General features: G+C 46.9%; 1 protein-coding gene across 8 annotated transcripts in view; it reads left to right on the top strand.

Moving 5' to 3' along the window:
- The window catches only part of Acin1 (apoptotic chromatin condensation inducer 1), a 44933-nt gene that overhangs the window by 26413 nt on the left and 5933 nt on the right, over positions 1-12587 (top strand). For 5 of the 8 annotated variants that reach the window (XM_085828637.1, XM_085828636.1, XM_085828634.1 and 2 more), the window contains one exon: positions 8890-9031. In XM_085828637.1, the coding sequence (XP_085684763.1) occupies positions 8890-9031 (142 nt within the window). Of the gene's footprint in view, positions 1-7071; positions 7227-7306; positions 7552-8889; positions 9032-12587 lie in introns of those variants that run through there. The other 3 variants (XM_029468785.2, XM_029468786.2, XM_029468788.2) reach the window with 3 other exon arrangements.

The following is a 12587-nucleotide window of genomic DNA, read 5'->3' as shown; positions in this document are numbered from 1 at the left end:
ACCATTGAAAGCTCAAGGCTAGCCTGGGATAGATACCGCAGAGATACACTCTGCCTCCCAAAAGAAAAGAAAAGAAAAGAAAAGAAAAGAAAAGAAAAGAAAAAAAAGAAAAGAAAAGAAAAGGGCATGGGGTGCACACTCGGGGGAGGCAGGAAGATTGGATGTCATCCTTGGATTCATAGTAAGTTTCAAGGCTGACCTGCTACGGTGAGAAACCCTGTCTGTAAACATTTACTTACTCTGAATCCCGACTTCATAGTCTGAAACTCACGAAAAATGAAAATAAAAAAAAAAATGAAGTATTGAAATAGTGAGATTGCTTACCTTTAAAACATCAGGAATTGTGGCTTGCTTTGGAAAATGTCCTATTGCTCTGTATTTGCTTGAATGTTCTTAAATTCTGCTACCAGTATTACCTCCTCCCGAGTAACAGTCTGCTCACTTACACTCTTAGGAGAGGTCGGTCCCAGCTGTCTTCTAAGTCTAGTTTGGGGGTGGTGGGCAAATGGCATGGTCTCATTTTCTTGTGGCTAATTAGGGTTTAGTGCTCTACTGTGGTAGTTCTAGAGGTCGTCTCATAGTCTTGCCTCTGCTGCCATCTTGTGGCCATTATATTTTTTGATTCACAAACCAGAAGCTTGCTCCCTTTGAAAAAGTTTATTTAGTTTTCTCCCATTGTAAGACAAGTTTGTTATCGTTTGAGGAAGGTATTTTTTTTCTAGGGCCATGAGGTGAAACTTCAAGGACTCTTGAGAATCCCCAGCTCACACCATCCATGGTGAAGGGTGAAAGCTCCTTTGTGTGTCATTCAAAATAATGTGTCCATCCCTGGTCCATGACGGTCCGTGGCCTTGCACACTGGCAGTTTTAAAGTGGTTGTTCATGCCTGGTGTTGTGGGCATACCTTTAATCCCAGCACTCTAGGCACAGAGAGAGGGGATCTCTTGAGTTTGAGGACAGCCAGGGCTACAGAGAGAAACCCTGTCTCAGCAACCGGAAAAAGAAAGGAGCAGAAATGAAGTTGTTGACACCTTGGAGGACTGTTCCTGTATCTGCAGTGTTCCTGCCAACCTTTAAGTGGTGGTCTGTAAAACCGTAGCAAGGAGGGGCTTAGCTTGTTGTCTGAAAAGGCCTTTATTTCTGGATTTTCCCCATTCATTTCTGGGATATATGAAGCTTAGGGTTATATACAGAGGGTTGTGGGGTTTTTTTGGGTTTTTTTTACTGCTAAAGGTGATTTTGACCTTCACTTTATGGCTAAGATAATCCAGTCATATTGATTCTGACAAGGTAAAAGCTTGGGCAAATACTGAAATTGTCCATCATCTTCCTTGATCTATGGTAGACAGTCTGTTCAGCAACCTAACAAAAAGATGTGTTCAAAGCCTAAGCCCATATATCTGTTCTCACAAAGAATTTAGTAAATAAATCTTTGTGGTTTCCCTATATTTCAACTGAGTGATTGACAGCGCTCCCAATCTTAGCCGCCTGGCAGCCCTCTAGAACTTTTAAAAAGTAAGCTCATTTGAAAATACTGGATAGGCAGAGCATTGGTGGCTTAAATCCTGTTTTCCCTACCTACCTCAATATCACATAGCTACAAGACACAGCAGTAAAATGGTAACGGGAAAAAGTTAGAATTTGCTTCAAGGATCACTTCTAAATCATTTTAAATAGGTTGGTTAAACCTGTTTTGATTCTGGTTGTGTCTGAGGTGCTCTAAATGGTTAATAACAATAGGCCGGTTATGACTTACCCCTCGGGTCCCAGCACAAAGGCAGAAGTGGTGGTAGCCGTGAGGGTTCTGTGAGTGTAAAGATGGCCTGGTCTACATAGAGAGTTCCAGGACGGGTACGGCAGTATAATGAGGCTGTCTCCAAAAATACAATAGTAGCAGTGAAAAGTTTGGGTGTTTTGTTTTGTTGTTTGTTTTAGTTTTTTGTTTTTTGTTTTTCCCGAGTCAGGGTTTCTCTTTGTAGCCTTGGCTGTCCTGGAACTCACTCTTATAGACCAGGCTGGCCTCGAATTCAGAAATCCACCTGCCTCTGCCTCCCAGGTGCTAGCATTAGAGGCGTGCGCCACCACCGCCTGGCTTGTTTTAGTTGTTTTTTTTTCTTTTTTTGTAGGTGCATTTGTTCATGGGCAACAGTTTATTCTTACACCCAGCCTTTCCTAAGCACAGCCTTTTGTATGCACAGCCTAGTAGCCAATAGCAACGTGAGGCTCGTGATGCTGTGCTTGCCTGCCTGTCTTTGTGCCTTGAGAAGAGGAATGGGATACTTGTATAAATCGGTACGGCAAGCTGCTGCTCCTCAGGAGACGAAATGCCAGTATCCCAAATGGTACATTATCTTACACAGACAAACGAAAGCCTCGTTTATTATCAGGGTTTGCTTACTCAGAGTAACTTGTATGTAAGGATAAAGTGATACACTCTCCATGTTTGTCTTGTGACGGAGCTCCTAGGGTATCAGGTTTCAGTGCTTCTTACTGCGTTTTCACATGGGCTCCTAGATCTTAGACTGCAGTACTAACTAAGGATTAAACTTATATGCCTGTAGAAATTGCCTTTTCCATTAGTGTCTCTTAAATCATTCATACTGTAATATAATGTTAATATTTAAGTAATTCTGTCCTTCCCTTCTAAGCGATGCTGCTCTGTGTTGGAAGGGGGCTTGTGTGGGGTCCCTATCTCTTCTCTTGTTCCCAGTGCAACTTGACAGGTCAGAGATACTTGTTCAAGAGCTCATGAAATGGAGAAATGTGCCTTTGTCTAAAAAAGATGGGATAGTTTTAAGGATTCTTTATTGTCTTCTGAAAATAGCATCTTAGGAATTCTTGGGTCCTGTAAAATTCCATCAAAGGGAGAAGGGAGGGGCCAGAGAGACACTCAGAGGTTAGGAGTGCTGGCTGCTCGTGCAGAGGACCTGGGTCTGGTTCCCAGCATTCACATGGTAGCTCCAGGGATGTTAGTGCCGTCTTTTGACCTCTGGACACCAGGCACACATTGTGCATATACAACATATATGCAGGCAAAACACTCATACATATAAAATAATGAATCTATTTTTTCTTTTCTTTTTTTTTTTTGAGATAATTACATCATTTTCCCCTTCTCCTTTCCCCCGTGAAACCTCCCACAGACCTTTCCTTGCTCTCTTTCAAATTCGTAGCCTCTCTTTTTCATAAGTTGTTTTTATATGCACTCTGTGTGTGTGTGTGTGTGTGTATGCACATGTATAGGAAAGTAGAAGGCACAAATCTATGTTATGAAAGTCAAGGAGAAAATGGGATTGTTCATTTTATTTTCAGAGCCAGAGCTAGGTGGTTGTGGCACACACCGTTAATCCCAGCAGTAGGAAGAGGCAAGAAGGTCTCTATGAGCTCAAGGCCTATGTTACCAGTTCCAGGCCAACCAGGGATAAGACCCTTTCTCAAAAAAAAAAAAAAAAGAAAAAAAAGGAAAAGGAAAATGCAAAAGCCTGACCTGGAGGTTCTTACGGTAATCTCAGCGGGAGGAAGGCTACTGACTTGAAGTGGCCTAAGCTCCAAGTGAGCTCCGCAGGCATTCTTGACATAGTGAGACTGTGGGGAAAATCCACAAGAACAAAATTCCGTAACCAAAAAAGCTTCCTACAGATACTTGTAGAGGCATTTTAACAGCAAGAAGTACTTTAGAACAGTAGATGTACATTCTGAGGGATAGCGTTGTGGGAAGGCTGTGCAGGGATCAGCTGAGGTGGTGCACACCTTTGATCCCAGTGCCTGGGAGGGAGGCTGAGACAGGCTCATCTTGGAGATCAAGGCAGTCTGCTCTACCTAGCAAGCTCCAGGACAGCTGGGGCTGCATGGTGAGACCATCTCAAAAACAACAGAACAAAAAAACAAAATACGAGCCAGGCGCCAGGCGTGGTGTGGCGCACGCCTTTAATCTCAGCACTTGGGAGGCAGAGGCAGGTGGATTTCTGAGTTCAAGGCCAGCCTGGTCTACAGAGTGAGTTCCAGGACAGCCAGGGCTACACAGAGAAACCCTGTCCCAAAAAAAAAAAAAAATGCTCTTCCAGAAACGGCTTCTTGGCTGAGAGGCTCTGTGGTTAAAGTGCTTTTCAACAAGTGTAAGGACTAGAGATCCCCAGAACCATGGGCACACACATGTGGTAGGCATGCTGCACCTGCACCATTCTCCCCAAGTCAGGGATTACCAACTAGCCAGAAAAACTAGCAGAATCATCCAGTTCCGGGTCTCACTGAGAGACCCTGTCACTCATTTTCATTTTTCAAAATAGGGTTTATCTGTATCCCTGGCTGTCCTGGAACCGATTGTGTAGACCTGGCTTGTAGGCTGGCTTCAAACTCACCAAGATCTGCCTGCCTCTGTTTCCCGGGTGCTGGGATTACAGTTTGTACCTCCATCTTGTTTGAATCATGTGGGAAGAAGAATGATTCCTAGCGTTAGCTTCTTGCCTCCACAGTGTAGGCTCACACAGGTAGGACATCCATACATGCATGCGGTCCACTGCTCGTACATACGTGAAGAAACGGAGAAAACAATCTTTTAGATGTACAAATGTTTGTTAAGTATCCACTTGTTACCCACCATTATATCGTAATTAAGAAGTGCATACATAGTTATTTGTCTTAAAGTCTGAGCTAGGGACCAAGGCACAAGTCTCTACCCCTGAGGAACATTGCAGACTGGAGGTAGGTGGCAGGTAACCTAATGATTATTATTCAGAGTGATAAGGGCATTGTCAAAACCTGTCATCCCCATCACTGAATATTTTACCAGCAGAGAAAAAGTGTCTACCCATTGAATTAAAAAAACTGCAGTGACTGCTGCCTGTGCCTGCGTTTCCTGCACACTCTGGTCTCCGTGTGCATCAGCATCCAGACTACACAGAGCTAGCACTGTCCCTGAGGTGGGTATTATTGTTAGCAACACTTACAGAGTATAGGAGAGGAGCCGAAATGTGGTCACTATCACACAGTTTGTAAAAGGTAGGGCCAGTCTCATTCCTGGATTCACTTCTTTTTTAAGCCCCGTACCGGATCTTGCCTTACCTTTGAGCAGACAGGAATCCCTGTGTAAAAGGGAACTTTTAATGTATAAACAGCACTGTAGCATACACTTGTTGGCATTGTAAGTTTAGGATTTTAAGCAGCACAGAGAAAATTTGATTCCTGTCTAAAAGCTTTGATCAAAATGAGGTTGGGTGAATCCTGGCACTCTCAAGGCACAGGCAGGCGGATCTGAGTTCAAGGCTGGCCTAACCCACACAGACCTGTTCTCAAAAGTTCTTACAATTTTCCCCTCCCCCTCCCCCTTCCCCATGTGTCTCTGTGTCTGTCTTTCTCTGCCCCTCCCTCCCTCCCACCCCCACCCCCACGGGAGAGGCTTTTCTGACCTCCTGTGTGTCCGACTGCCTGGTAGAAAAGCTGAATTTTCCGGTACTAGTTCCTGACTTGGAGAGGCTTGGTTTCCCTTTTCTGTCACTTGTGCCCCTGATCATCCTGACCTTTTTTCTTTTTTAAAGATTTATTTATTTTGCCGGGCGTGGTGGCGCAGGCCTTTAATCCCAGCATTTGGGAGGCAGAGGCAGGCAGATTTTTGAGTTCAAGGCCAGCCTGGTCTACAGAGTGAGTTCCAGAACATCCAGAGCTACACAGAGAAACCCTGTCTCGAAAAAACAAAAAACAAAGATTTATTTTATTTATATGAGTACACTGTAACTGTCAGACATATCAGAAGAAGGCATCAGATCCCATTACAGATAGTTGCTGGGAACTGAACTCCGGCCCCCTGATTTTTTTATTTTTAATCTAGTATTTGGGGAGTGGGTGTCAGGATTAGAAATTAGGGATGACCAGGCGTGGTGGCGCACGCCTTTAGTCCCAGCACTCGGGAGGCAGAGACAGGCGAATTTCTGAGTTCGAGGACAGCCAGAGCTACACAGAGAAACCCTGTCTGGAAAAACCAAAAAAAAAAAAGAAGTAGTAGTTAGGGATGGTGGCAGAAAGGTAGGAAGATAGTTTATCTGATGGAGTCTCCGGATTTCTGTCTGAAGAGGGTTCGTTCGTTCTGCTGTTAGGAAAAGGAACTGAGGCCATTTCAGTCCGCAGATTAGCTTGTTGAGTCTTCAGCAGTTCTTTGTTGCTATTACTGGTGGTGGTGGTTGTTGTTGGAGGGGTTGGTTTGAGTTGTTGTTGTTGTTGTATTTTGTAACACAACATGCCCTAGTCTCTGTGTACTAGGGTTGTAGTGGGACTGAATCTTTTGTTAAGGTCGGTTTCACACTCACATCTGCTTGTGTGGAAGATGGCCGAGAGGCCTGGTCTTTGCTTGTCTCCCAGCCTCACGTTGGGCTTACCTCACCTACCCTGCCCCCAAGGAACACCTCTCACCTGCACCATCCTGTCCACCTGGATGCCTTCAGGCCTTAGCTGTGCACGGCCGCTCGCCTTCTCCTCATTGGTGTAAGCAGGCACCCTGGGGCTGAGTGGGCTTATTAACGACTGGGAACTCTGGCTCTCTTCAGAGACATCCACCCTTTCCTCTGATTTGAAAAAGAAACTCTCCCAGACTTACCCACTTCCCTCCAACTTTTCTAGAAAACAGAGAGAGGTTCCACGTGATCATTGGCAGAGGTGAGCAGCGAGTTAGTTATCCTGGGTGGGACAGTGATGGGCACATAAGAAAATGCTGTCTTGATGTTCTGAGAGTAGATAGAAGCTTTGGTCATCTTTAAAAATGTTCCTGCTTTGGCTTTAATCGTTTCTCATTCCCAACTCTGCCGTTGCCGGCACTTACTTTGGGTCCTCGGTCAGGCAGCTGTAACTGTCTGTTCTCCCCACCTGGCCCCTTCTTGGCCCTTTGGAAGACTGGGAGCAAGCACCCAGGCCTGTAGCAGTAGACCGCTTAGCTGCTGTAACCTGAGAAAAGAAGGGAAAGGCCTGGCCTTTGAAGCCAGTTGACTCCCTGTGGCCTGCCAGAGGGTAAGAACCTTGCTCACTCAGCGCCCTCCCTCTTTCCCCTCCCCTGCTGCATCAGGGCCCTCCCCCATCCGCACACACGGGCTGCTGGGTAAGTGGCAAGATGGCTCCCCTGCATGTCTCCGGCTGATCGCTGCCGCTTTGCCAATACAATAGAGTCAGCTTACTACCAGCAACCTGGCCATCTTCCTCCTCTTCCTCCAGAGAGACCAGTCCAGCTGAACTCGGGGTTTGCCGTGAGGACTTAAACGCTTATCTCTTAAACGCCCGATCTATTTTAGCCTCCCCGCTCCACCACCACCTCCCCTTCCATTTACCATTTTTTTTTTTTTGGATTCCCCAGTTGCTGCATCTTGATTTTCTCTCTCTCTGGATCGGGTGGCTGGGAGGAGGTGGTGGGAGCTGTGGGCAAGGAAGGGGGTTTGTCTGGTTCGGGATTTTTGTTTTAATTTTTTTAGGATTTTTTTGTTTGGTTTTTGTTATTTCTTCCATTCCAGAAAGGGATAAACAGCACTTCCAGGGGGAGAAAAAAATAATGATGTTCTCAGACAGCAGAGCAGGGTGAGAGGCTCGCATCCCCATGTGTCCTGCCCCCCCGCCCCGCCGCCTCATCCTCCCCAGCTTCCTCATGCCTCGCACTGTCTTTCATTTTGATCTGTTTTCAGGCATTCCGCTTTCTCCCTTTGTCCTTCCTGCTCGGTTTCTAATTGGCCCCAGTTGCCCTCTCTGAGCAGTAGGTTGTTTGTTTTGGTTTGGGTTTTTGATAAGCCTTTCTTCAAGATTTAAGCAAAAAAATCACGTGTTCTATGGGGTCCTGTTAGCTGGGGGCCCAGTCCTGGCTTCCCCCTCCCCCTCAGCTTTGCATCTCTCCCTGCCTACACTGGGGAGGCTTTTCTGACCTCTTGTGTGTCACACAGCCTGGTGAGAATTAATGCTGTATTTTCTGGTACTAGTTCCTGGTCTGGGGAGGCCTGGTTTCCCTTTTCTGTACCCCTTGTACCCCTGATCATCCTGATTTTGTTTTGATTTTTTTTAAATCTAGTTTTTGGGGGTGTCAGGGTTAGAAGTTAGGGATGGTGGCAGAAAGGTAGGAAGATAGTTTATCTGATGGAGTCTCCGGATTTCTTTGTCTGAAGTGAGTGATAACTTGTGAGCGAGTGGGTTCCCTGTTTTGGGGGAGTTGTCTGGTGTGGGGGAGGGTATTACTGACTTGGGAGGCCTGCTCTCTTTATCTCTTGGAAGTTGGAATGAGCAATGGGAGTGACTGGGTAAGAGTCAAATGTAACAACAGTCTCTGCTCTGAGCAGGTGATGGAGCCATTCCTCAGCTTTTCCTAGGGTGAGAGAGAAGTGGGCACCCTTACCAGCCCCATCACTCTTACTGGTCCTGGTGTCTGGAGACCCTGTGGATCACCGGGCACTTGCTAATTAACAGTTGATTAGACACAAGGTCGGGGTCATTGGCTACACCTATGCCCTTTCCAAAGTCTTGGGTTTTTTAGTTTTTATAAAGGAAGTGGGCTTCCTTTAAGGTTCTTGGTAAATTAAAGGTGCCTTAACTAGTGAGTAGAGAGGTTATAGCCTTCTAGACAAATTGAGGTAACTTTTGAAGAACTTTTCAGAGGAGACTGTTGGTTTCGTGCAGAGAGCTGTGAAATTAGTGTCTAAGAACTCTGAGTGCTGGGAACCCCACATAAAGGCCCCGTCTGGTACTGAGTGGCCGTAATGTGTGCTTTCTCCCTAAAGAAAGCATTCCCACTTTCCCCTAGCGCCAGAGTTCTAGTCTGGTCCCACCCAAGTAAGGAGCCATTGGGATTTTATGTCCCCAAAGCTAACATCTTGCTCTCTCTTCCCCTTCACTCTCTCCTGCCCTTTCCTTCAATCTCTTCCATGCTGTCAGTGAAGAGAAGGAGGAAGTGACCATGGACACCAGTGAAAACAGACCTGGAAATGAGGTGCCTGAGCCGCCTCTGCCTGTTGCAGACCAAGTTAGCAATGATGAGCGCCCAGAAGGCGGTGCTGAAGAAGAGGAAAAGAAAGAGGTAACTAGCCAAGCCACCTGTTGGGGAGGGTGGGCCGAGCATGGGCTTAGGGAGAATAGACCATCTCAGCCATCCCTCTTACACAGTGGGATGACCTAAAGGGGACAAGGCTATCCTTGGATCAGGATAGGGCAAGGGAGAATTCGCTGGTTTAGCAAGGGATGCCCCTTGTGATAACAGACAAGGCCTTTGGTTTCCTTTCCCTACATGAAGCAGTGATACAGAGCAGGCTCCTAATTTGGAAATCTGTTAATGGCCCTTTTTTAAAAAAGAAAGAAAGAGAGAAAAAGAAAAACCAAAAAACCCAAGTGCAGCTTTCTTGCTGCTGAAGCTTCTGTGAAGCTAACTCCTTGAGCTTTCCCTCCTTTTTAAAAGCTTGATGGCACTCGTCGCCACCTAGTGGGGCTTTGGGTCTCTTACTGAGTCAGCCATGCTGAGGAATTTTTGTTGCTCTTCTGCCCCCCAGTGGTCTAATTACGGAAGTGTAGCTTCTTAGAAATCCAAGGGGTGAACCACAAGGCCCTCTTAGGTTTTGTTTTGTTGGCACAAATATTACCATTTTTTTCCTGTACCCAATTCAAGAGGCTTCCCCCATTGGAGCCAGCGAAGTCTTCTTGACCCTTAAAGAAATAGAGTTAGCTGGGTTTGGGAGTGGTATTATTACAGGGTGGGAGGGGCTGTTGTGTGTGTAGCCTTTCTCTGGTGTGTGTTGCGGGGGTGGGGGCCGGTGAAAGTGATTTGATGTGCAGAATATTATTTATTACAAGGTCCTTCTTCCCCGTAAAACTTTGTCCAAGTACCTCATGTACGGTAATCCGCCCGTAAAATATAACCCTGCCCAACTGGCCAATCGCTGATGCCGCCTCTACCTCTGGACCCACCCGCTGCTACTGAGCCGCCCAATCAGAGCCGAGTCTGCTATCCAGGTGTCTTGGCCAGAGGGGGCGTGTCTGTGGGCGTCTGTGATGGGCCCCCTTTTGCCTCCCTGTCTTGCTTATGTCAGGGGGCTGAGAAGAGCACTGCTCCTGAGAGACTTGTATTGAGAACAAAGGCATTTGGAAAGGGGTGGACTTGAATCATCTCCCTGCTCGGGACACCCCAAGAAGAGTTGTGCCAGTGCTGGGGTGCCTGCCCACATGCCTTACCTATCAAAGACTGTGGGTTGCCTTGTTTGCTACAGACTGTTGGGATCCCCATCTAGGGACCAAGAAACCTAAGAGAGTCAGATGTTTATGACGACAGTGCCGTGCTGTAAACACTTGAGTGGGGCCGGTGGCCTAAGCTTTGTCGACTAGGAACCCTGCAGAGAAGTCTAGGGTCTGTACCCAGGGACTTAAAGCTGATGACAGCCCAGCCCGTGTGTCACCACTTGCTCATCAAATGGACTTTCCTTTGGTCCCTGCTGTCCATGGTGAAGGGCAGCAGCATGTTGGTTGCTTCAGCTTCTCCTCCATCCCTGGAGGCAGGGACTCACTCATCCACCCAACTGGAACCACTGTCTCAGCTGGAGTCCCTGAGGAGGTGCCAACGACAAACCAGAAGACGTACTCTGAGCTTGCTGCTGAATGTGTACCAGGTCCTGGAGAAATTGACTACTGCCACCCCCGGGCCACCTTCATCAGAGGCTCCATGATCCTGCTCGGTGACAGGACCTCTCCCCAGTTACACTCAGAGGAGGAAGGGACTTTGGAGTTGTCACCTGGATCCCAAGTGTTGGCTAGTGGCATTGCTGCAGCTTGCCACTGGTGGACATAGGGTCCTGCCTGCCTCATGAAAGAAAGGCAAGGAGCATTCCTGCCGCTTACGCTTGCTCGCTCATTCATCAGGGACTGCAAGATGATGCCCTACAGGGCCAGGACTGATGCTCTGCCCCCATCCCCCCTCTGCCCCTCGCTGAGGCTGGCCATCGCCAGTGAACTGTTTTGACATCTTGGAAACTGAGCAGCGTCCCCCCACACGTTTCCCTCCCGCCCCCCCTGCGCCCCTGGGAGGACTCTGGCAGTGCCACGCTGACTACCACGCCGTGCGCCCACCTTTTTTGCCAACCCAACCCCCCACCAATTGCACAGCGCCTAGCAGGGAGGGCTCATTCTGATTGGACGGCGGTTGACTAGATACAGTACACAGTGAGGTGCGATTGGCTGAACTGAAGATCCCAGGTGTGAGATGGTACCTGGAACATTTGTCATATTCCTAGTTTATTCTTTTATTTTCTACCTCTTCTTTAATCTTTTATTTTTATAATTTTTTTTTAAAATTTCTTTGTTGGGTTTATTTATTTGGTTCGTGTTTTTCTTGTTTTAATTAAGTTATTTTGTTTAATTGGTTTTTTGGGTTCTTTTATTTTCTTTTTTGGTTTTTTTTGTTTGTTTGTTTGTTTTTTGGTTTTTGTTTATTTCCTTTTCTCACTAACTTACCCATCATGAGCAACCTAGCTAGGGGTCAGGCTGGCTCTTAACACAGACCAAGGAGACTTGGTTAGATGACACAGGTGGGGCTGGGGGTGGGAGGGAAAGGGAGATTAAGAGGGTCCTGCCCTACCCTTTAGAAGGGTGGTAGGGTGGTCTTAGTTTTTCCAGAAATAAGCACCTATAAAAGTGCCCCTGCTCTGTCTGTAGTGTCACTCCACTGTGTGTCTGGAAAGAGGCTTGCCCAAATCTGTCTTGTGGGATTTGTTTTGGTTTTGATCCTTGGCCAGAGCCACTGGATTTGAGCCCTGTTTGAAGGGGGAGCGTTAAGGCTCTGCTGGAGTAAGGGTGGTGGTTAGGAAGGCTGAGGCTTTCTCTGGGGCAGCTGGCCTTTTACCAGAGCCTCCTTAGACAAGAGATCCTTGTAAATTCTCTCTGCTACCTGTCCTTGGGTGCTTCATCTTCAGTGAACCTTGTATAATTATTTTCCTTGGTGTTGCTCTGAGTGGTCTTCAAGTATCCCATCTCCTGCCAAGATGTCAGACTAGGAGCTGAGTACAGGAAGCTTGTTGAAGTTGCCATCTCAAGAGTTGATTTTTCTCGTATCTTTCAAATTGGCAAGGAAGGACTTAGGAGGACCCAGTTACCTGGGTCTGGGCGTAGCTCGCTGGGTTTCGTGTCCTCATCCCTTAGATACAGTTGAGGGCATGATCAGCAACTTAAAAGGGCTGAAATGGAGCCGGACATGGTGGCTCATGTCTGTAATCCCAGTGCTTGGGAGGCTGAGGCAGGAGGATCACCAAAAGTTTGATGATGTAGCCTAAGCTACAAAGTGAGACCCTGTTTCAAAAAACCCAAAAACTACTTAAGTAGCTGGAGGTTTTAAGCCCCTCCCCATCTTATTTCTGGTAAAGCTAATACACTGGTGTGAGGTGACATAGATGACCTTCCCGTGACGTTTGGTTTAATTTTCCTCTAACTTGCATTGATTCTGCTTCGTTTTTTGCCGTTTGCTGCTTCTGTTTTGGTCTCTATCTGTCAGTGTCTCTCTCTGTCTCTGTGTGTCTTTGGCTTTTATGCTAAGATTGCCTGATTTAACCTCCTCCCCCCTCTCTGTGGGGTGTCTCTCTCTTCCTTATCTTCTCCAT

This window comes from Mus caroli, unplaced genomic scaffold (assembly GCF_978045245.1).
Source record: "Mus caroli unplaced genomic scaffold, Mus_caroli_1 scaffold_12, whole genome shotgun sequence".
Classification (NCBI taxonomy): domain Eukaryota; kingdom Metazoa; phylum Chordata; class Mammalia; order Rodentia; family Muridae; genus Mus; species Mus caroli.
Note: the sequence above shows the minus strand (reverse complement) of the source record. Positions and strands in the feature narration are given on the sequence as shown.